Below are 25949 nucleotides of genomic sequence, written 5' to 3' on the forward strand. Positions count from 1 at the left end.
CCACATGCTTCTGACAGGTCGGTCATCCCTCCATCTGCTCCACTCTCACCCGGTCCTCCTCCCCCGCACCTTCCTGCTGGTTCAGGGCGGGTCTTCCAGACCCAAAATACACCGCAGCCTCGCTGCTCGTGTGCAGATGTGCAGAGAACTTGTGGCGACTTTATGATTATTATGCATTTGGAGACACATGGAGCCAGGTTTGTGTCATAAGCCGCTCCAGTTTTCTGTGGCTGGTTTACAGCAATACAGATGAAGTGACCAAAGAAAGTGGACTCCAGTCTCCAACTCTGGATGTTGCAGTGAAAAGCTGCTCCATGTCACTGAAGAAAAGTCGTACTAAAGTCTTGTTTTGCTTGTTTTATTCATGATAAATGATAGATTATATGAGGCATTTCCTGGGGGTTCAAGTTTGATCTTGTGCTGCTAAAACTCTTCACACAGCTTGAGCTCCAGATCATTCCTCCCATTATTTTGAACTTCACCTTGACTGTGAGAAAACTCGGCTCTGCAGGCGAGAGATGAGAAATGAGCAGCCTGTCACAGAGAAAGGTGCCCCGGGTCTGAACCCCTATTATTTACAGCCTGCACTCTAATCCCTGTCAGAGAGCTGTCAACCTCTGAGCTGATCTGACCAGCACTTCCCTTTCTGCGCCGTCTGAGGTGACCCGACACAATGTGCCCTCTCTCATTCGCTCCCTCCATCTTTGTCAACCCTGCGGCCGACTCAGAGGGGTCACAAGGCAAACTGGCTGGTGTGTGGGAGCTTCTTCAGATGTGAAGAATCCTGGCCAAATATGTGACTTTTTGTCATGATAATCTGGATTAGTTCTACTGTCAAACTATTGATGTCAAAAATTCAAAACAAACAAACACTATCTGTGTGTTGAAGGTAACTCAATCTGTTGTAGTTACCAAAACTTGAGAGGTTGAAATCTAATGTTGGCACATGTTGGCTTTCAGTTGAAGCATGGTTTAAGAATGATCGTGTGATTTAACGGTGCCTACTTGGATACCAAAATAAGGTGCTATAGTTACCAAGTATCATCAACGTGCAGGTTGCTTGCTGTCTAAAGCAACCAACCCCTTCCAACATCCAACATGGAAGGCTGACTATGACGCCAACAAAAGACAAGCCGTGGCAGTGACTGGAAGTTTTTGATTCAGGCTTTGTATTTCAACCCCATCCACCAACAGTAAACCTCCCTCGATCCTTCTCCCTTGTCATGTGTCCCTTGCGTCTCATGTCCAAACCATCCGTGTATCCCTCAATTTGACCTTGTCTCAGGATATATAATTCGTAAGTATGTTGATTTGAAGGTCATTTGACTGGAATTTTTGCATTTTAAGGGAATATATTACTTTATATAAAATAATCTAACAATTAAATTACACCTTTACACCATAATATTATTCATAATAAGTATTTTTTTTATTATTATTGTTTTTTAATGTGAGCAACAGTTTTATGTCATTTTTTATTATCTGATCTTATTTGACTTTTTATGCAAATATATATGTTCATGTCTCTCTATACTTCTAAAACTGTTTTGTTTTCATTATTCAAAATATTTTTTCGACTGTGATCGAGACCATTTTTTTCCAAGCCAGTGTGCATCAGTTTGCTTCCATGAAAACTAACTTTGCTTACTTACAGCTCCCAGCATAATAAAATGTGTGACATTATTTCATGATATTGTGTTTATTCGAGCTGGATAATCGTCCCACAACAGCAGGCGGCTGCAGCGCAGGGCCTTTCTGAAGCAATGACGATGGTGCTGAACACTATGAAAGTTGATTCTCAGCTGGAGTTTGCACTTTATTTCCTTGACATTTGATAACTTCTGCACTAGTCTGTAAGCAACATGTAGTTTCCTGCGCCATTCAACAAATGCTGAGACTTCCAGCAGGTGAAGAAGACCCTGACACAGTGGACAGATAGTAATTTAACTGAAACTTGACTTTCACTTTAACTTGACTTTCACTTTAACCATCTACTGTAATAAGATTATTCCCCCAAATGAGACTCTTGCAGGGCTTCAACTAAATAGTCATTTTGAGACTTGATGTAATATAATTTAATTTTCCAAAATATGGTGTAAATCCTGTCATGTAGTCTATGGGAAATGGTTCCATACTTTTAATGTTTTGTATTGTTATGGTCCTGTAGCTGCAGACTGAGTGATGACCTCATGACTAGTCGACTCATGAACCAGTCGGCGACTAGTCCATTATTTTCAACTATTCATTGTGTCCTATCACAGTCACAACAGACCCAGTGCATGACACGGTGCTGGTGAATGAAATAACCAACCCTTGTTTTCAGGGATGATCACGATTAAGTTTGCTCAATTGAATGTTCCCTGACTGACACGACACAAGTTCACAGCACCGTGCGCGGAGGAAACGTCAATATTTTGCAGACACTCCCTACTTAGCACATTCCGCTCCAAACTTGGCAGAACTTGAGATACGTCACCTGACGTTTAAAATGTTCATGTAAATCTACCGCAGTTGTTTTAGACCAGAAAATCGGAGGCAGATGTGGACAGCAGAATGAGTGATGGAGTCAAACATGCTTCCTTCACTGAGTGTGTGTGTGGGACGCTACAAGTCAAATGTTATCGTGGTGGAGACTGAAGAGAAGAAACAAGGAGCCAGTTAACTGAAATGATTCCCAGAACTTCCTGAATTCATAACAAACACATTTCCCTGCGCAGAACTGGACGAGCCAAGAAGCCAAATGTCTCAACAGTCAGTGACACATGAAAAATGTGCACTTCAGTCTGCAGGTCAAGTTCGGGACAACGGAGTGAAGCTTCAACTAGCGTGTCCCCTTTAGTCTCTGTTGCTCATGGTCAAGAGCAAATCTCACTTAAAAGTGTTGCTCAGTCAATGGGATTAGCCCCCGCTTTCATGCCAGATTAAGAAACTGCAGCATAAGGACAAGCATGTCTGAGCAGTGGTTGGCTGCTTCTCAACAAAAGGGATCTGCTTTAAAACTCTTCCTCCATTCTCAGCACCTGTGTGAGCTCTTTTTGCTACACTGGTTCCTGTAATGGGCAAAGAAGCTGCTTTGCTAAGATGGTCCTGTTGTTCTCCCTTTGCTTGGCTGTGTTTGATGCCCATGCAACAAGGGTGGTGATGTTTTGTAGCCCACACTTATGACCCTGCTGTGCTTCTTCTTGTTTTCAAAGCTCCAGTTTTGAAGGGGTGCAGAGTGTTCTGCAGTCCAGAAGCCCGGACAGAAAAGGCTCTGCCACCTATATCTGAGGGTCCTGTCTGGCTGGAAGGGGATGAGCATTTCTACAGTGTAATCGAGGGCCAGGCCAAGGGCTTCAAAAGCTATTAATAAAATATCCAAAATTAAAACCCATGCTTTCACATGTGTCTAAAGGACGACAAAGGATTAGGGCCAAACACACACACACACACACACAAAAAAAACTTTACTTGATTTACGGGTTTAATCTCGATATATTACGATGCAAATCACGTACTACTACTACAACATTAATCGTAATATGAGATCAAACTCGTAATATTACGATGCAAATCACGTACTACTACTACAACATTAATCGTAATATGAGATTAAACTCGTAATATTACAACGTAATCACATACTACTACTAGCCCTGTGTGTGTGTGGCCCTAATCCTCCGTTGTAGTGACCAGCGGTTTTAATTTTGGATATCAATTTTAGCTGAAGGAAACTGGACTTTTTTTTTTTTTATGTGGGGATCAGAAGAGTCGAATAGGACAAATGTCATCAGTTATCGCAGAATGCTTGAAGTGATTTACAACCCCAATATACACAAAAGTACACGCAGTCTTCAAAAATAGACTCAGAAAGTGTGGTGTCCTTGCAAGGCTTTGGCCAAGTAAACAAAAGGTCGACCACAAAGGTGCATGAGACATTCTTAATGTGATTACTATGAGACTCATCTGGTTGGCCTTGGAATTCTTGGGGCCCCAGGTAGCTTGACTCATGATCAAGACCACCCATATAAACCAGCAGAGCTACAGTGTCTGTGCTGGGACTGAGCTCCAGAGAGCCCTGGGCGCAATTCAGCTTCTGGTTCTTAGTTGGAATGGAAGATACAAGCAAGCAGAAATGTTTCTTATCTTCAGGTCATCTAGACCAGGGGTTCTTAACCTTTTTGATCTTGTAGCTGAAGGCCCGGGGCCCATACAAGTAATAGAACTGAATCATTCCTCTTGATTTCATTTGTGACCAATAACCATATTTAATCTACTTTAGACATAAACAAACCAAAACCTTGTGAAATGACATGAAACCATGTGGTCATTGCAAATATATTTGTCATGGAAACGTCCAACCAGCAGCAGTTGCAGGTGCAAGCCATATTCATCAAATTTACTAAAGGAAAGAAGAAAAAAATACACTTGCAAACTGTTGAGAAAATTGGAAAAACTGAATAAAATTCAGAATTAAAAAAAAAACAAAAAACCCATGTCTAAATATCAGGGGTTCTTAACCATAGGGCCCCGGCCCTAGACTGTGCCTCAGTGGAGATATTTGAAGGTCATTTGGGCTCTTGCCCCGGTGTCTCCTCGACACTTCCTGGGTGAGGGTCTTCAGTTTTGCTCTACTGGGATGAGGCCCATGGCAGACCCGGACATGCTGGAGAAATCTCTCTCTTCACCTGGGAACACATCAGTAGACGTCCTGCAGCAGGTGTCTGAGTCGAGGATCAACACAAAAGACCTATCAAATGAATCATGCAGCTTTCAGACTTGCAAGTGTTTCTGTGCTCAAAGGACCTTCTATGACTCAGGTCATGCTTTGCTGCTCTAACCCAAAAACTCTCTCATTAAAATCTTCTGGGCTCTGAGTGGAGCCTTGAAGTCGGGCCCTATTTTGGAAATCTAGGAGCTTCAAAGTCAAGTCCAGTCAGTAATCCGTCTTAGAATGGAAGAATTAGCTTACAACACCTCGGGGCCACCAAAAACAGCCGAGGTGACACATGAAGCAGAATGGGTTGATGGTTCACCGCCACCTTCACCTCGCTCTCTTTCCAGTTCAGCTGTAGCAGCCTGAGAGATTTCCTGCGGAGGGGAGCAACACTACAGTGGGATTCACATATTTCCTTGATGACCATGAAGTTTAAATAGCTCCGGTGCTGCGTGTGCGAGGAGGAAGAGGCTGAATTTTTGGGCCGGTCTCTGGCCAGTCTGGTAATTATGTCTTTATTTAGCTGTGGTCAGAGAGTCACAGACGGAGGGAAACATCTGCTGGACTCCACAGATGCTCAATGCAAACAGCTTCATGTGAACTCACAGCAGCCCAGTCGTGCACAAGTCAACCATTCAGACATTCCCTGTGTGTTCATCATCCACATCAGTGATGTTTTTAGTGGGACCTTTTTAAAAAGTATTTCACCCTGAAGAATCCAAGAGGATCATGTCCACAAACGTAGCAGTGAGATGTATCTTTGGTAAATGTTTGCATGTTGGGATCGGCACACGATAATATTCCATGACGCACTAAAGCCGTTTATCTTCTTTTGACGCAACTGAATGTGAGGTTTCAAGGTCATGCGCAAACACAGTCCATGTGAGGATAGAACTTAATGTATGAACAAACAAAATCTCTGATTTCAGGCTCTGATTTTGATGACTGATGTCAAGAATCTTTCCACTTTTGTTTCTGTGACTTTCCTGGCAGCATGTTTCCACTCTCGGACAAGTCGAGACGGATTGCATGTCCTTGTGCGCTCTTATCTCTGCAGTGATCATCACGCTCAAGCGCTGCACCACTGCTGTTGCGACAACTCTCAGTCCACATTTTACATTTCTATTGCACCATTTACGAGCAGTAAGTGAACAGTGCAATGAGATATGAAGAATCATTTAGCATGAATAGCATGACATGGTGGCAAGGCAGACGTGGGATGTATTGCACACAGTGGGTGAGGCGAGAACAACCACCATAAGATGTCAAACTTCAGGCCAGGGGGCCAAGTCTGGCCTTCCAAGTCATTTAAAGTGGCCTGCAAGGAGCTCCAAACCAAGTCATTTTAAAGCAAGCTGTTTTGTAACTGGTCGAGAGTAGAGTGTCAGAAATGGTAAACCAGTGTCTGTTATGTTTTATGATTGAGTATTGTGAACAAGGAAAATTAATGTTGTTTTAGCAGTCATTATGCTAAATGCAGCACGCAGGCTTTGTTTCCTCTTAGTGGCAGAGACAGATTGGTCTACAAATATAAATGTTTTTATATTGGAACTTCATCTATGAAATTATGACGTTTTGTGCGGCACTTTATTATTTATTATCTTTTTTTATTAAGAGGTAAAACATAGGAAAAAATAAGTAGCTTTAGAAATTAAAGTGTAAAATGTACAATTGTTTTCCAAGTGCATTAGTATTATTATTATTATTATTATTATTATTGAATTATATATTTGGGATTTTAATCTGGGTTTTTACTCAAAACTAGTGGAAATGTTATTCTTACATAATTTATCCAAGATGTCTACCCTCAAGATGTTTCATCGTCATCTTCTGTGAACATGGATATAGGTTGACTCTGACATCAAGTCCCTCAAGTCACATGTGCAGGACCACCTGATGCATCCATCTTGCTTGGGATTGGGAGAGTCTGAGCTATTTTCCGTCAGACCTCTCCTCCACGACCTCATGCTGTGCTGCCTTGTTCATCTTTCAGCTGTTGGCAGGCTGAGCGGTGACATGTAGACACAGCCGGGGATTTCGGATGATCTCAACTGCTCTCTCTACACATGACTTTTAACAAAAGACCTTTTTTTTGAAGATTCAATGTGTGGGATTAGAATAAGAAGCACAGTGAGGAACGTCTGTTTCTACTCAGTGTGGCTCTTTGGCTTAAGAACAAAACAAACTCAGCCTGGAGTAGACACTCGCATGTAGACGGAGGGCAAAACAAACACTTTTTTTGGGATGTAAATGGCAAACTTGTGGGCATTGCCTGATTGCACCTCCCATCGTAGGAATGCTTGGTGTTGCGGTGTTTATCCTGGCTGACCTGCTATCTCTGAAACCGCTGCTCTCTGGACATGTGATATGTGAGGAGGTTCCATCTGTTGCCAAGAGCCTGTGCTGCTGGAGTCACTGATGGGAACACGGTGCACAGATGAAGGATTCTATTGAGACTGCCCTAAAGTTAAAAGAACAGACTGAAGGAGACACATTTTTGTGATTCCCAGAAGCATCTTTAGTTGGGAGCAGTTCCGTGGGAAGAACCCAACGAATTTAAAGTAAGTAGGGATGGTCTGATGGTCAAACCACAGGCACACTCTCATTTCTATTCATTTACTTTGCAAACCCTAGGCAATGAAGCATTTTAATTCCCTTAAATTACAAGTTGTTGGGCTATAAATTAGCACAATGGCTCCACAGGAGAATGGTTTTATTTTCCATCTTATTAGAGTTTTTTTCAGTGACTGTGACCACGAGTGTGGTACAATGACAGGAGCACTCACTCGGCCACCATGCCTGAGCATCTCTGTCATTTTGACGTGGAAGTTTCTATGAACATTTGTGTCCCAATACAAAACTTAAAAAACCATTGACAGGAATCTGTCATGTTTCCTTTCTCTTGTGCTTTTATTTTGTTATTTCCGGTGATCCTGTTGTTTCCTTTTCCGTCTTTCTTCAGCTTCACAGCAGCGCAGCTGGGTCCCATTCCGCTGATCAGACTCCATTGATTTCTACACCTGGGTTCCAGTCTGCGCCGCCAGATGGTTGCTTCGCGTCCTCACGATAAACACTCCTTGGACCCTCCGTTCTCTCATGCTCCTGTTTTATTTTCCAAATTCCGTGCACGCTTGATCTTCTTTCTGCCGCCTACTTAGTCTGTTCTCGCTCAGTTTTATGTTTCTCACATCTTGCTATTTGATTGTGTGTGAGTTCTTTGTATAACTCACTGTTTGCTTTCCTCTTGTCATAGTTATTTCCTTGTATGTGTGTTTGTGTAAAACCACCACCAAGCACTTTCAGTGTATTTGGCCTTGTGACTTAATTTCCGAGTGTGTTTGTGCTCTCCCTGTTAGTTAGGCTTGATTTTTATTTTCCCCTTCCCTTGAGTGTATTTCCTGTTCCGTGTTCTGGTATCGGCACCCTTGGTTCTCCGTTCCTGTTCGTCTTTTCAGTTCCCGTGTAATTGCTAATAAACCTTGTCAAAACTACTCTCGCTCTTCTGAGCCTTCTTCTGTCAGCCTGCAACAATCCAGTGATGGGCTCTGATCCCATGGGCAGCCATGACAGGAAGAAAGAGACATGCTATAACAACCTGCTGTTGGAGGCAAGTTGAAGTTGGCCTTGAGATGCTCAGCCGAGGAAAGCAGTCCGTTTGTTGGGCATTAGTGTCATCTGCTAGTCAATGCCACAACAAAGTAACTTGACAAATAGAAGCTACCTGACAATAAACCCTTCATTGCATCTGTAAATGGCAGGGTGGCCGGCGAAGAGTAGCCAAGGATCTTCTATGAAACATGACTGATCCGCACACGATGTCAGACCCGAACGTTGTGAGCAGGTGGCTCTCATGAGGAGCCCTTCTTTTCAAGCTCACTCTTCCATCTCCCATGTAAAGCACTTGTAGACGTCGGCCGGTCTCTGCTGAGCCTTTTCATCACGGCCTCAATGACAGACAGGTTTAAAGCAGTCTAATCCCCACAGCATTTGAAGAATGACTCACATTTTTGTAAGTATTTGCTCTTCGTGCTCAGGCGACGGGGACAAAAAGTTCCATTGAATCAAATGTCTGACTTACAAGTGCTAAATAACAATCTATCAGCACGTTGAATCGTCTTATCAGATTCATCTGCACAGAAATTCGGGAGGAATCTGGGAACAGTCGAGGCTGCATGAATTTTGACAAAGTAAAAAGCAGTCGTAAAGTAGATTAACAAGTTAATGCGTTCCCCGAACAGGTTGGCTGGTTCACGCCGTCACATTTCCAGACCTTCTGGGGCCATTTGATAGGAAAATATTACACTTTTTACTTTCCTTTATGGCAATTGTAAGTGGACTGGAAACTTGTGAGCCTGTGATGACTCCAGTTGTGGCCAGTCGGTTTCCCTTCGTCGTGTCACTAAACCTGGTGATAGACCTGGGGAGGCCCTTTGTGTCATGGATGAGTAAAACCTGCTCATGGCATCTGGTTTCCCCAGCTGCATCAGGCCAACTCTCATCATTAACTGAATAAAGAAGTGGCTTCTTGAGATGCCACTGGCATCTTTATCCAGATTAAATGAATGACCAGGGGATTTCCAAAGTAAAAGAAAGGTCAGGCTGGAATGTCAGGAATGGGAGAAATGGACCCTATCAGTGATGCATCCAGGGGTGGAATGTCGAGCCAGGTTGCCTCTGACTTTCAGCCATGCTGCTTTAACAAGTGCTGTCAGTCAGGTCTGATGTGTCAATGTATCGATTCTGTGAATGTTGGTGTCTCTCACAGTGTTATCAGTGAAACAAAAATCATTTAATGGCATTGTGATTTTCCTCAAAATCTGTCTTGACTTTTTACCAAATTTTGAGTGTGGCCTCTGGCTGACGTCCCTGCGACCTGGACCATGTCAACTGTTTCCCCCATTGAGCTTGACTGATGAGAAAAACTGCATGTCATCCCTAGACCTGAGGTCCAACTCTGGCCTGTCATGTCATTTCTGTTGCAAATAAGGAATATAAATGTGTATATTGGTCTTGAAGTGAAACAGTTTACTCACTATTTGAGTCCTTGGCTGAGACTTGACCTCCAGGGTCACCACTGACCATGACATAAAGGTCAACAATGAATCCCAACAAACAGGCTATTTTAGGAAAGTGGGCATGAAAGCATGTTTATGTGATGATGCAGTACCAGTTGTACAGGACAAATGAGACATTTTTGCAAAATTTAACCTCCAAGATAAACTTTTTTTCGTGTATTTATATGTTTCTTTCCAGAATGGCAGACTTCTATTTCACACGCCAACTCATGTTTCAAATCCAGTGATCCTGCAGTATGGGTTTTATTGATCAACATGTCTCCTCAACAAGGTGGTACCTCCACTGGAGCCTAGGGAACCTTCTGGTCAAGCTGAATTATATTCCCAGGAAAAGGCTCACCTGGGGCGTTCTGTCTGTTTAAAGATGAACTGAAAGATAGTGAAAGGGGTCAAAAGTAAAGGAGACTTGACTTCCATTTAAAAACATTGTGTGTGTTCCTGTCGTGAAAAATATTGCACCTAGCATCTTATTAGATTTATTGTAACTTGAGAAAATAAGTGGTATTGATTAGGGATGCACCAATACCATTTTTTCCCCAAAAACAAATAGAGTACGAGTACTCACTGATACTGAGCTCTTGTGCCAATACACATGAAGTTACTTTGCGTTTTTAATATTTGTTATTTCGTTATTTGAACAACATTCTTCCGTATGTTTTTCTTGTACATGGGTGTCGGACACAAGTTTTACTGCAATACAAACACAGATTTTACAAAATTGTTGTACTGTAAAGTGACATTCTAAAACTGCGTGCTGGTGTAAAGAAGGTTTCATGGTATCGGTGGCCATCCTATGAGTACAAGTACTCAAGCCGGATATCGGACAGATACCCTTGATAGTTGATACTTTCTGCTCAAGATGATGTGCATTTGTTTACTAAAGTCTTCGGCTCCAGTTTGTCGGCTCTGAAAACAAGTGTTTTGGGCTTATTTTGCGAGGGGCTTTCAGGCACTTTCACAGGTGCAAACACACACCATGAAAATATCTCCCTCGGCCTCTAATGATGGGTAATGGAAGATGACGCAGCGACAAATGCTGAACTCCCATCTGGATTGCTGAAGGAAGCCCACGGGTCGGCAGGCGCACGCTCTCATTATGGGCTTGGCAGAGCCGCTGGCAAGGTAACTGATAGTTACCCCGCACCGGCGGTCAGGGCTGGCATTATCCGTGTGTGTGTGAGTGGAGAGGTGGAGGGCGTGTGCGCACTTTGGATACACAGGTGGCCCATGTACGGTCCATGATTACAGAGCTGCAGTGATCCCCTCACATTAGAAACACTTTCTCCCTTGCTGAACACGCATGTGAGGGTTAGCGTTGGGACATTTGCCACTTATTGAGCAGACGCTTCTAAGGGTCAATTTTGAGGAAGAACTTTCCAGGGGTCTTTGAATCCAATGAAAATGAGTCTAAAGTGCTTTCATCTTTGGAGCCTGTAATAAAGTTCATTCCGTCTATGATAAGATATTTCCGCTCCACGTGTCTCATACCTTTCCTCAGCTAAATGCCACGACAGAGCTGATGTTAAACTGGTGCCCCTTATTCCCATGAGTAATACTTTCCTCCTCTCTGCCTCTCTAAACCATTAGGTCATGTTTACTGTACTAGACTGGAATGATGAGCAGTGTGTGACTCCCCTTTTCTTCACCAACTCACTGCCAATGGTGTCGAGATCTATGTGATTGCAGAAATATTTCTTCTTTCTTGTGTTTCCATCATCCGTCATGCTGTCTGGGATAACAGCGACCAATTTTGACGGTGCTATGCTTTTGCTATTTCGCAGGACATGACCTGTTAATGCTTTTGGAAGGAGATGGAGAAAAAGCTCAAGGTCCTCAGTCCACTCCAAAAAACACACCACCGTCTTCAGCAAAAGGATCATTTAGTAACTGAAAAAGAAAGGATCGTAAATATAAGATTTTGACAGAATTGAATCAGTTGGTTTCGTGTTGAAAGTATTTACACAATTTCAGTCTCAAGTTTATGATGTTTTTTTTGTGTATTGTTTTGTTCTCAGTATTGTGACACGTCTTTACTTGACAACAGATAAGTGGCTGACCTAACATATGTTTTTGGTTGGGAAATAGGAGCAGGGACAGATTATTCTTGGTCGTGTCCCAAATGACCATCTGGATTCACAAATCATTTGAAGATTTGTCACACTGAGATGTAGAAGGAGATAGCGCCTTCCCAAATGCTACTGCCACCTACTGTTCCATTAAACTCATTGCTATCAACAATATTTCAAATGCAAAAAAAAATAAAAAATCACACTCCCATTTTTCACTTACTGAATAAGTCTTGAGCAGCGCATTACTCTAAACCAGTGGTTCTTAACCTGGGTTCGAACCCTAGAGGTTCAGTGAGTTTGTCTCAGGGGTTCGACTGGCCTCTGCCGCAGCACTTGCCAAGGTGAAGCCACGCATATCTGAACTGGTCTCTCAAAGCAGAAGTCACACTGTCACACTGTCACAAGATGATGTTCATACATGGTTCATTTTGTGCACCAGTAAAAAAACGTATACCTATACACACATATGAAACTGACGGGGTTCGGTTCCTCCAACAAGGTCCAGAGCCACCGCTCTAAATGCTGTAAGATACTGGTGTAGAGAAGGAAGTTATTGGGCATGAAAATAAAAAATATATTAAAATCAAGGTGAAATGAAAGAGCAACTTAAGTAAAAACATCCAATGTCGAAAATAAAAATAAAGAAAGAGAATGAATGAATCAATGAATAATATTGAATGATAAAGAATTGAATAATAAAGAAATAATAATAGTGACTAAAATGACAGGTATATGGATGTTAATTAAAACGTGATGAATCATTTCATTCCAAAAATTGGCTTAATAATGGTATGATCACAAAACTCTGGTTTGGCAGATGAGACTTCCCAGGTGCAGGAGTGACAACACGCTAAAGAGCGATCGCGGGACTATTTAAAGTCTTTAATACTCCCGTTTTTTTTCTTCTGTTTTTTCAAATGATCAACATCTGTGGATGAAACTGAGGTTACAAACAAGGAGTCTTGTCTCTCCAGCGGTTTCCAGCTGCAGTGAGGTCAGCTTTACTTTATATGCTACAATTAGCCTCCACCACAGACGCGCTAACTAGCAGAGGAGCAACAGTGGAATGTGTATTGTTCTGGGATTCGAACAAACCCTGGAAGGCTTCCTTTTTAACGCCAGTGCGGCCTCCACTCCCTATAAGCAGATTTAGCTGTGGAGATGGAAAGAAATTATAACGTGAATTCCTCCTGGTCAGTAATTTTAGACGCAGGGCGGAGACGTTTCTGTTCGGAAGCCACGAGCGGAGCACAACCTTGAGAAGACGCAGAGATTTTTAGGAAACTGTTTAATAGGGTGTTAAAAAGTGTTATGAAGGACGTAAATCCTGCGGAAGAGTCCATGTGCTGAAATCCCAGACAGCCAGTTGTGATCTTTATGACCTCTTTAACCTCCCCAAAACATCTGTCAAACTGACTTTATGAGCAAGATTCGAGCTGAAGAATGTACGGACAAGGTGGATATTATTGTTACGTAATACGCCGATCTCATGTCTCTCAGTTGAGACCTGGTGAAAACACTTTGTCCACATCGCTACTTGCTTCATTTGTGCAGTTCCTGCTTCTGTAGCAGCTTGTCAGTAAAAGGTCAGCTGGGTCTTGACAAGGACTTTTGTTAGTGAGTCATTATGTTAACATAACATGGGAAAGAAACTATAAATGGAACTACAGCATTGAGCAATTGGTTTTGTCATCGGATGGCAGACATCTGCAGAGATAGTGTCCCTTTTCCCTGCCTGAAGAAAGTGCCCATTTTGCTGGAGCCTTTTTCTCTTCTCTTCAATTTTTGGAAGGTTTTTTTGGTATCTGAAGAGGGATTTAGTTGACACTGATACCCCACCTGCAGTGTCCCAGTCCTCCTCATGCCGTGCTGATGTAACAGGAATAACAGCAACAACAGAAATACAACCCTGGATTCTTGCCTTGTTGTATTTACTCCAACCTTGGTGGAGCTGTTTGTGCTACTTATTTAATCGTACAAGTTTCTTTGGCTCATCATTGTTTCCTGTTTGGCTTGTTTCCTGGATTCATGAAAATAATTGCGTATGAGAGAATATCAATGTACACTTGTTGCTAAACAGCATCAATCATGACTGTGGTATCATTTTTGCCCTACTGTATATTATGATACACATATGAAACATAATTTATTCCCAAAACTAATCGGATGTTTTGGCATAATATGTATTTATTAATTTTTTTTTTAACTGTGTTCCAAAAGAGACATTTACAAGTATGACTGACATTCCACTTCTCTTTGTATACGTGCGCTTGTGAGCAGTCTCTCTGGACACTCTGGATTTCTTCCCCTTCCCAAAAACATACATTTATTTGGTTTATCTTTACTCTTTGTTGGCAAAAAACTAGATGTCAACCTAGTTTAAGTTTATGGGTACCAATGAAATTATTCATTTTCCTCAGTAATCTCACATACTCATAGAGTTGCATCGGAATAAAAGTTTGAAAATCTTCGTATTTACAAGTTATATTTATGCTCACAAACTTGTGCCTCACATATGAAGCAACTATTCTCTGAAAAAGCAAAGTAAAGTATTAGTACTAAGTATATACTGTGTGAGTGTTTAAAAAAAAAAAGTCAAAAAATGAATAGAAGCATTTTGTATGTGTCCCGTCAGAACAAATCACCTTCACTAAATGAAAAATACACATCTCAACCTGAAACCAGCAAATGGCTTGTTGAGCTGGAGGTCAAAGTTCAGCTCTGCTCTGTCTGTTATGATTGAGAGCGACACAGCCAGTTCGGAGGGGGAAATGAGCAAAGACGGAGGCTGCAGTGTCGCCAGTAGGAAAGTATTTGAGAGGGGAGATTATTCTGGGTTTATGGCCCCGGGTACGGATTATTATGAAGGCACCATCAAGGCCCATCAACTCTACACATATATCACTGAACATTTTAAACAAATGTTTATTGTCCTATAAAGACGTCCTTCCTTTACTGCTACCACAACAGCCTGTTTTGGCTCTGGGCTCCACCCTCTGAACCACAGTAGCATAGAACTGCTGGTCCCACACCCCAGTCAGGGTCTGAAATACTTGAGTTATGACCTGATGTAACATGTGATCCCCTCTACTTCCTCCAGGTGATATATAATCTTTATCTTTCCAAGCTGACGTTCATCCGCGCACACATCTGGATTCAACTGGCCGCAGGCTGGTCTCCACTGTCTGAGCCCTCAGTATGGACTTTAAATCAAGCCCAGAAATGGAAACATTGAAATAAGCTGACAGAGCCGTTACACTTCCATGATGTACGGTCAGATCAGGGAAAAGTGCTGTCATGTTGAATACATTTCCATCCGTGTCGGCTTTTCAGGAAAAGAGGGAGATCTTTTTCGAAGCATCTATTATGTGATTGTGGTCAAAACAAAGTCAGCCAGAAAGCGCACCCAAATATTCAGGGGCGAGTCAGCGAATGCAGAGCTGGTATATGCTCTATAAGTAGAAGTAAGCAGTGCAGTGTGAGTGTGATGTGTGAATATACAGAATCCTGGGGGTCAAAGGTTACATGAGGAGTACCACAAGGATCTGTTTCTGGCCCTGTATGAGTCCGTGGCTACATTCTGTCTCTTCGCACTTATTTGTAGTGTTTCAAGACTTAAGTGTACAAGTTAATGCCTCACTGGACTCTATCACTCCTCCGACGTCACACCTCCACTCACCTCTGTGTCTCAAGCTGACACCAAACCCAAGTTGTCTCCCGCTGGTCCAGTGCCTTCCAAGATATTGTGCCATGTTCTTGTACCCTCCGTTGGTGTTCTCCTCTTAGTATGTGCTCTCAGTTGAAGATGCCTTCCTCAATATTTCACTCAGAACTTTTACTTCTGTCTGGTTATAAATATTCATAAACTGATATATAGGGATGGTTGCTATGGACAAAAACAAATTATCATGATAAATGTTGTTATTTCAGAGGTTTGTTTACAGGTTAAATTGAGCCGTCTGTCTGCTGTATCTCATGTCTCTTCACAGCTGACTTTAACTATGGACCAGTCTGGACGCATTTCCTAGGTGCTATTAAAGAAATAGAAATAATGGGGTGATGAACTCTAAAGAAGACGCCGCCGGCAATACTACAGCGAATGTTAGACAAATATCCAACTATTTTAACTGCGGTGTTTCACCTCCATGTGTTGATGTGAATCAAGTCAGACAACCGCATCAGGAAACCTAATAAAACAAACACGGATCCAGAGTCTCAGAGTCGACCAGTGTCATTATCAAAGATTCTCTGTATTGAAAATAAGTTTAAAACTACGAACCAAAGTCCACCACATTCTCCACAACTGTCACACGCCAGTGTCGGCTGTTAAATGCCGCGGAGCTGGAGAGCGCGACACGCTGTCACGGTCTCGTCATGTTCACGTGTGCAAGTCCAATGCAGCGAATGAGCCGCGTGTTTATCGAATTTATCGTGAGATGCAGAATTGTCATCGTGGAGATTGTTTTGGCCGGTTTATCGTGAACGATATGTTATCGCCCATCCCCCCTGTTACAGTACTGTGATAGTAAATGCTATTATTGATGCCTTGTTGTGGAATGAAACATGTGTAGCAACACAGTTGGTTGATGATACCAACACATTTTGACTCCCATTGTGTAACATAGACATAGACATACGGCAGAAGCAGCTTTCAGTGTTGCGTGTGGACACACTGGCAGCACAAACATAAAAAGAAGACGGAGGTTGGCGCTGCATTCACTGTCTTTGTAACAACGTGTCACTTGTCCTCCTCGCGAGCCCCTGCATCCCACACCTGCGTGCACCTTACGCTTCATGACATGTGATTCCCACCTGGACGCTACATGGGAAGGAAACCGTTCTTTTAACGTACGCGTCATCATGCAATGCAGGAGGCTGCCTTTGCCGTCAGAATAGGACGCAAAGGTCCACTTTCCCAACCTCAATATATTATGCCATGGTAGTGAGGGTGGGTTAATAATACTGTTGACTTATCTGCTGATGAATCTCTTTATAAAAGCTACAAGTAGGTGAGGACTGGAAGGATTTGTCCTGGCTGGTTAAAACTGCAATACATCACCAAAAGTAGCTGTAAATTTCCACTCGACAACGCGTGGTTTATTTTCAAAGGCAGTAAGTTCTCCGTCCTGCAACGTGTGCAGTGGAGAGGTGGCAGGGTCTCAGATTTAATGGCCCGCAGAAGAGCCATCATCACGCTAATATGGAAAACATGTGTGTTCAGCTGACTCCAGGTCCATAAAGTGCGACACTGAGGGATCACGTTGTGAAATCAGGACGTAAAACAACGCGAGCCAGGTCAGCTCGGCTTGTGTGACCTTACTTTGAATGCTCTCACTTTATGATCGATTGTGAATATGTGCGAGCGTGCGCTTGTGTTGGCAGCTACCCAGTCGCCACGTGGAAAGGGTCATAAATCACTTTTTCACTTTGTTCAGTCAGGTATGCAACAGCTCAAACACAAGAGGACAGACAGCCGCTAAATGCAAATCAAGTCACATTTAGTATTGAAATCTGTCCGTGAAATATTGAAACTTCAGCCTTGCTTGTTATATTTAAAAAGACATTGACCAATGGAATTTTTCGAAGTGGAGCTCACCAGATGGTGAAGCATTGCTAAGTATGATGGACGGGTGAAGGTTGAATGAAGCAAAACAGTTTGCTGTCCAGACAAGCTTGTGCTGAACGCTACTGCAACACCCGCGGCTCTGTGTGCTGTGTATTTACATTCTGATAATGCTTCATTTTTGTTTTTAATATAATATAATAATATAATTATGTCACTTCAACTAACCATTTTAAAAGCAATTTTTACTCCACATGAAAGATTTATATCCACTAAAAGATCAACTATGTGAATGGGCCTGGTCTGCTACTGCTTGTTGGCACTTGTTGATGATGTCACTCTACAAGGATGAAAAGATGCCGTTCGTTCATATAGTGAATGCTATAAGAGGTTTTACTGTTTAGGGATTTGCTTGCCAGGGATGAGGAAAAACATGTTTCCTCAAAGCAACCTGCCGACCCTAGTTGCAACTCCCTTCAGCCTTGATGGGTTGGTCGCTTTAAGAGCAACATCGTCCCCAGAAAAAAAGTAAAATATATTACTGTAAGTTCTGGACTATACAGTGCACCGGAATGTTAGCCGCACCCAGTAAGTTTCAGGTGGGAAAATCGATCTTGTTCATACATAAGCCGCACTGGTCCATAAGCCGCTAGTGCAGTGGTGCTGTCTGAGCTCCAGAAAGGCCAGTAGTGCTTTAAAATGCATGAGGATCACTTCTAAACTAGTTTTTCAAACGGGGTTCAGAGACTGACTCATGAAACAAACTGGGCAATGTTCTGAACTTGAATCATGAACTCCTCACATCTTTAAAGTAATCAAAAATTTCACTCGCATGCCCGAAATCCTGACACCAGAGCCGGTCAGATCCAGGAGATCAGCTCTGTTGGCGGTGCTGCGAAAACAGCACATTGTGAGCCATTTTGAGGTCAATAAAATGCCTGTGATTTCATCGGTTTGGTGTGACAAGATTTTGACAACATGACACTCCATGACAGCCTATGAAATCCCTATATTAGCCACATCGTTGTATAAGTCGTAGGGATCAGACGTGAGAAAAAAAGTAGCAGCTTATAGTCGGTAATTCCCTAAATAATTAATTTAAAAAAACAAAACATGCTATTGAAGTTTATGTGCTGCGTTATGTTTTGTGACGCCACCTGTTTTTCTTTAGCGAGGAAGGGAATAAATGTCCAAATCTTGTATCAAACTCTGGATGGCGTCCGGCCTGCAAGGTCAATTTATGGCTTTATATACATATTGTTAATTCGAATTTAATATTAAAATGAAAACATGAATGTTGATAATGATGCGCTAGCTTCTGTCACAAAATCCTATTAATCTGCAAGGTCATCACAACAGAAATATTCAATGAATGTGGGGACCGTGGAGGCATATTTGGACCTCAAGCTGTGTGCTAAAATTATCCTCCGATAATGAAAAGAGAGACTTACTGAATATGTCATTCCGTTTTAGACTCATATTCCCTGAAGAAGAGTCTTAGTTATAGACTGTTAAATAAATACCTACAAGAATTGAGCTTGATATTTTGTTAAAAATAGTGATATATTATTCACACTATAATTGTGTAATAAATTGTGCCTCAATAAAAAATGAGTGTGGGAAAATAGAAAAGAAAAAAATCATTTGTTTTGGACAGATGGTGTGACTCATTGTTAAACTATTTTGATGTTGTGAAGCAAAACGAAATCTGAAACTAGAAACTGGTTGGCTGCTAAATTTAGCATCTCCTGAGAGAAGACACTGTTGTTACAGTAAGTGAAAAACATGATGGTAGATTGTTTTTAGTGAAGCGGGGAGAAGCGTAGTTTTCACACCTACATTTCACTTGGGATTTAATGTGCCACTTGCTGCTGGCATGAAGTCACACCAGCACGCATCGCTTTCGATCGCATTTTTAACTGCTCATCGTGAGAGTGGAACAGATAAAGAACATTACAGTAAAAAGCGCAAATGGAGCGTGACATTCTGAATGTGTTTTCAGTGAGTGGATTGCTGAAAAAAAAAACTGACTGGGGACACGTCATTTTATCGCTAGTTATTTTTGATGCTTGATTCCGATATAGATTCTAGGCTATGTACAACGCATCAGCATCATCTATATTTCGTTCCATCTCACCACATAAAATAATCTTGCACTAAATTTGTGAGTTTTGGACTCAACTTGTCATGAGGAGATTTGACTTTGACTCTTTGACTTTGACTTTGGTGATGATTCAGCAGCTGTGAATGCGGGAAGTGGATGACAAAAGGAAAATTTTTCAGTGTGTAAACATGCAAATGCGTGACATGTAGATGAGTTCACCGCACTTCAGTAACTTTGGTGTTGTGGGAAACCACAGCTGCAGCGTTTCTGGGAATTAATAATGAGAGGCCGGTCCACTTCTGCTTGAGTATCGAAGCACAGCTGAAAACACTGTGTTCTGCAGTGATGGTGCGAGTGGCACCGGCAGCGCGGTGTGATGTTGGGCCTGTGCGTGTCAGCAGAGTCTGGTTCACCCAGCCTGTTACTGTGACGAAACCTCAACGACGAAGGCAGGTCTTGCATGCGTGCTTCCTGCTTTCATTACAGGAAGTGACTTCGTCAAAAAAGGCTCAGGTCCGCCACCGCTCTGTGTCACCACTTCAAACCGGGACCGGGTTCAGACGCCGCCGCCTCCACTACAGACGAAACCCGTGTTTGTGACGCTTGATGTCTTCGCGGCGCCAGTGCACGTTTCAAGTCCTGCAGGTAGTTTCACTCAGCTGACCACTATTCAATATCATGAGTCACAGTCTGTTTTGTACACTTGGCGTGGAAAGTTGAGCAAGGCAGCCGCTAGCCTCAGCTTCCCCTTTTTCACGCCGCTGATGGTCAGACATAAAGGAAGTCGAGGCTGCACATGAGCGCACAAATAAGTCAGTGGTGGAGGGTGCATCCGTGACCCGCTGCTTGTCTTCAGGCTGCAGTCTTGTCCATCAGGAGGATGGGGAACCTAGTGCGAGGAGCCTGCCCCAAAGCCAAGAACAAGAATCTCCAAGGATCATCCAATGGTAAGAAATGCATCGCGTTGAAATAAACTGCACTTTAAATGTTCAAGATGATTGGTCGAGCCACGGCGGTGGTAAAAATACATGGATCACAGTGTTTTTCTTCGACTAATGGAAAGAGTACTACAGTCGACTGCTCGATACAAACTTGGGCGTTACGCTCTTTTTTTAGTCAGGAGTGAGTCAAGTATTGCGCATACGTGCTTCCCAGAACACCAGTGCTTCAGAGAAGTCAGATTATGAAGCGATAATTCCGACGGTGAATCCGGACATATCACTGAAAATCCAAGACACGAATGTCGCTTCATAGACTTGGATGGAAAAGGTGAAAGGTTACGGGTCACTAGCTGTTGCTTTTTGTCGTTTACTGCTCGCAAGGCCAGTGGCGTGCAGGTTACCACTCAGATCTTTAGGCTTTCCTCACTTTATTTCCCAACAGTCAATGATTTAAGGTCATTTTTTATCAACTTACAATCGACAATGTCTTGAGAACTGCAAAGCTAATCTCTATCCACGCATTGTTCCTCTTCATTTCCCTGCCTTGCAGAAAAAGACATATAAACAGCATGAATCTGTTGAGCAAAGCCAAAGTAGATTTAAAAGAAAATGCCAGGAATCGTTGGGACAGGGCTTTTTATTTTCTATTAAATAGTCACATCAAAAAATATCCATCCAGCTTGTTTCACAGGGAACATTTTTCATCGCACTAGTTCCTGTTCCTGTTCTTTTTTCTGTCCAAATCTATATAAAAATGTGAAGTCAAATGTAAAAAAAAAAATCTTGTGGCAGATCTGGAAGAGGACGTGATGGTGGTTCTGGAGGACCACCCGTCTCCTGATGTCAGCACGCCCATCCACAGGATGGGTGAGAAGCTCACCCTCATCAGCCAGTAAGACCCTGCAATCCAGTTTTGCCAGCAAGTCCAACAATGTGCTGAGGAAGTGACACCAACTCCTTATTTTACTCCTCCAAGGGAGTCCTACTGTTGCAGGGTCGTCTCCCACCGAACAGGGAAGGAGAACTACATCCCAAAAAGTCTGGTGGCCAAAGTTTACCACGGGTGAGCAGCAGTTATGGCGTTGCATGAGCTGATCTGAGGATAAAATATTTAGCTTCTTTTGAAAGGAGGTCTCAAGATGCTGTTGTTTCACCAGGTGGTTGTTTGAGGGGGTGGAGAGGAGGAAGGCTGAGGAGCTGCTGATGCTTCCTGGAAACAGAGTGGGATCCTTCCTGGTGCGAGAGGGGTTGAGGGAGCGAGGTGAGAATGGTCACCTCTCCGCCACTGTCTTTGTGACGATGCACGAGCACAAAACAGCAAACATCTTCTGACGCCGCTTCTATCTTCTTTCCACTGTGGTTATAAGCTGCTGCCACTGATTCCTCAGCAGAAGCGTTTCTAACACCCGTGTTTGGATGTCTTCAGGTGTGTACGTGCTGTCGGTGAAGCACAGGACCGTCAAGCACTATCGGATCCTCCGACTGGACAACAACTGGTACTACATCTCTCCCCGCCTCACTTTCCAGTGTCTTGAAGATCTGATCAGCCACTACTCTGGTGAGTCGGCACAACCCGCACCCACCACATCAGTGCTCCTAAAAATAGACACAAAGGAAGCCGTAGTGTCGAGTGTGCAAGCTCGCTGCTCAGAGATAAACCAGCGCTGATAGCCATCGCGCGCTTTCTTATCACGTCTGATATTTTTAGCCACGTTTCGTGACTAATAATCTGTTGCGTGTTCACTTCCATCGTCGACTAGACAGATGCATCTTAAGTTTCCTTTTGCATCCAGAAATAACACATTGAAATCACCACTCAATTTCTGCCTTTTTGCTGACCAGCCTCTGCTAAAAAAACCCATATATATTTATATATAAATTTTAAAATAAATGTATATATGTTTTTTTTTATTATTATGACATATAAAATTTGCATTGTATCCACCTGTTTTGGCTAAAATTTTATTCGTATTCATACCAGTGGTTTTTTTTTTTGTTTTTTTTTAAATAGTTTTAAAGCACAATAATATTTCCAAAATAGATTATAGCACTCCATTTTTCTGCATGCTTTCAGTCCAAGTTTCTAAGAAATTGTGATAGAATTCCAGAATATTAAACAGTTTTCTTTCAAAAATATTTCTAGTTATTAAAAAAAGCTTGCGACTCTGCGACACCATTGACCATAATATTTAAAAAGTGGAAGGTAATGGATCGGAGGTCGATGGAAGTAGTTAACGTTAAATCAAGAAAGTGAGAGGTAGAATGTGGAGTGCCTCAAGGGTCAGTTCTGGGACCCAAATTGTTCATACTATATATTAATGATATCAGTGAGGTGTCAGAACAAATGAATCACCAGTGGAGAGACACAAAAAAACACATTAACACTGAAATGGAAAAGAAGAAGTTTAAAATTGGCTCGGTATAAATACACCGCTTTAAACATAGAAAAAAACTAAATTCTTGGGCTTTTCAATTCAAAATATGGATGGACAGAATGAGATACTTCCGGGTTTCAGTACGGACGAGCAGCTCACATGGAAACCTAACACGTAACCAAGCCAGCTGTGCATAATGAACAAATGTAAATATTACTTGAACAAATGCAAATACTTCTTGAATGAAAGAGCGTTGAGCGTAGCACACCCACACCTACTCTTTGGAGTGGAGGTGTGGGGGAACACCTGCCACAGTAATACATGACCTCTGCCTCTGCTACAAAAGATGGCTAACAGAATAAGGCATAAAGCAGAGAACAGAGCACGTGCCAATGAAGCATGATTTCCGCTAGTCATGTTGAGGGCCAGAAATGCTGCTGGATGTTCTGGAACATCTAACTAACTCCTGATGAGGAGGAGCAGAGAAGGAGAGGGACCTTCTATAAAACCTTATGTTAGAACAACAAATGGACACTGCAATAGTGGGAGTTAAAATGTGGAACTCGCTGACAAAGAAAATGGAAACACCATGAGCGTTTTCAAGAAATAGATCTGAGTCGGAAACTGTCAGGAAACTTAGAGAAGAGCCTACACAGATGAAAAGCAACCAACACACAAATGACTAGAGCAAACACACCAAAACACTTGGTAAGCACTTGCACTAAACTGACTGAATGACAGAAACAAGAACACACAAAAAAGACTGAACACTAAATGACTGACAATAACTCAAAAAAATCATCATCATCATCATCTTCATTACTCACCGACTGGTTCTTCCAGACTGTGCCGACGGCCTGTGCTGCGTGCTGACGTCGCCATGCCTGTCCACATCCCCTGCGTCTCCGGAGCTCACTGCTGGAACTTCCCCTGTGGTTATGAGACGCGACTTTGACTGGCAGAGGATCGACAGGTACAGGATCTGGCTCCCCTTATAAAGCTGTGTGATGGGCTCTGACTTTTTTTTTTTATCTGGTGATGCTCCAGTGGCCAGCTGCTCAGCAACACCAGTAGCAATGACATGGTGAGCTACGGAGTCAGGAACAGCATCGCTGCCTATCTGTCCCTGTCCGGAGCTCAGGACCAAAGTAGGGCAGAGAGCAGGAGAAAGAAGAGCAAATCTGTGTACGCCATCCCAGAGAAAGACTTTGATGACTTTTGAATCCTTCTGGAGGTTTTGGACTTGACTTTACACATCGCATTTCACTAGTTCCAGAAACTAACTTTATCCTCTCGATGTCGTGCTGCCGTCACTTCTCTTGTTCCCTGCTTTATCCAAGTATCAAAATGACCTGCCACTAAACTTCATAAGTGAAACTGTTGAGATGGAGAAGTGCAGAGTTCACTTCAGTTCACTTCACAGCCAAAAAAAAAAAGCTGTCACACCACAGCAGCGATTGAGGAGATAGAGGAGATTACGGAATCCGAAACATGACTAGTTTTTGCCGGCCATTTGCACCCGGTAACACCACGAGAAGTTGCTTTATCTATTCAGATATAGTTGGGGATCGACCTTGTAAATATTCGAGCACTTTAACGCTACTTTTAAAGTGGACGATATGAGCTCAGCATTTCGACATGACAGCTCCACATCAGAGGGTCTCAAGTGCAATACACATCAAGTGGCTCCAGATGAAGGCGGCGAGTGTTTACAGCCGGATGGAGTTTTACCGAGTTACCGATGGAGGTTGAACCTGCTCCTGCTTTATTGACATATGATGAATGTAAAGATAAATGCTGCATTATCACTCAGTAAGAGACGGTGTAATTACTGTACATTTTGTAAAAGCTTGTCGAATAAACATTTATTTAATGCAACAATAAGCCTCAACATTATGACCACCTCTGTGATATTTGTCTAGCTGACGGAGCTGCTGCTTCAGGATCTACAGGTGTTACTTCTGAAAACAAATCAATAAATAAATAGGGACCAAACCACCCGACAGTAGATTGCAGTTTTTCTTGTTCCTAATACTTCTCACTTGTCATTCATGAAAAACCTGTACAAACAGAACATCTTTTGACTGATATTTCCAGCTGAGAACAATGCCATGTTTATAGTTATTTAAAGATAAAAGGCGTTTCTTCTTGACACGCTCTTTACACTGCAGCCATTAGCCCGTGGGCGAGAGGTTTTCTGAGCGTAAAATTCGCTGGACTTCTATCTGAGCGAGAGGTTATGTTTGTGTATGACTGATTTCATATGAAAAAAAAAACGCCTCTTCCTCTTACAGAAAGCTTTCCCCGAGTCAGGCCCTTCATCTCAAACCTTAAGCACCGTCAGTCGACCCGTTTCCATCGGTGAGTCACGGCGCTAGCTCAGCACTTCTCTATCTTTCAAAGAGCAAGATCAAATACAGCCAAAGTCTTGTAAAATACCTGGAGGTCAGTGATTGGCTGGGTGTGTTTCGTGGAACAGTCAGTGATGCAGAAACACACATCTGGTGTGGCAGCCTCACGCAGGGGCGGCTGTCGACTCAGCACCGCTCCCTGCTCATATCAGGCTTTCCTGGCAAGCTGTGTGGCGAGAGGCCAGCCAGATCAGGTCCTCGCAGGCCTGTGGTTGTGCAGCAAATCACCGACAACTGATCCATGAGATAACCTGTCAGGTGGATGTGTGATGAGCAGTCAGTCAAACGTGTCTTGGAGTGGTGTGTGTTCACACTGCCGAGTCATTTTGCTCAGTCTTTTAACATGGAACTGAATCAGATATTTTTAACTGGGTGGGGAAGCTGAGCTGAGAGCAGATCGGCCCGATGTGTCACTGCCTTTCTCATGTCACAACTCTCCGTCCATGGTTGGTTTTGCAGCTGAGATGGACAGTTCAGTCTCAAGTCTCAGTCTCAGTCTCAGTTCAGTTTCAAGCCTGAAACCTACGCTACAGTTCCCCAAACCTTCTCACTTGTATATAAACACAAGACACAATGACACTGAAGGACTTTCTCTGAAAATGCGTTTCTAATTCTGTATGTGACATGCAGATATCATTGTTGATCATGTGACCTTAGACTAGTGAGATTTTCCACTTCACCGTCTTCATCACCGAGGACGTTGTGTAACACCGTT

The 25949-nt window shown here is 42.7% G+C and overlaps 1 protein-coding gene across 1 annotated transcript; it reads left to right on the forward strand.

Annotated features, from left to right (window-relative positions):
* Positions 1 to 12716: 12716 nt before the first annotated feature.
* On the forward strand, positions 12717 to 24826 carry sla1a (Src like adaptor 1a). The gene is made up of 9 exons (XM_053863228.1): positions 12717 to 12834; positions 19994 to 20152; positions 20364 to 20454; positions 21241 to 21340; positions 21425 to 21511; positions 21606 to 21709; positions 21875 to 22006; positions 23667 to 23796; positions 23871 to 24826. The coding sequence occupies exons 2-9, from the start codon at positions 20114 to 20116 to the stop codon at positions 24043 to 24045; spliced, it is 858 nt and encodes a 285-aa protein (XP_053719203.1). The 5' UTR covers positions 12717 to 12834; positions 19994 to 20113; the 3' UTR covers positions 24046 to 24826.
* Positions 24827 to 25949: the final 1123 nt, after the last annotated feature.

The sequence above is a fragment of the Synchiropus splendidus genome, chromosome 4 (assembly GCF_027744825.2).
Source record: "Synchiropus splendidus isolate RoL2022-P1 chromosome 4, RoL_Sspl_1.0, whole genome shotgun sequence".
Classification (NCBI taxonomy): domain Eukaryota; kingdom Metazoa; phylum Chordata; class Actinopteri; order Syngnathiformes; family Callionymidae; genus Synchiropus; species Synchiropus splendidus.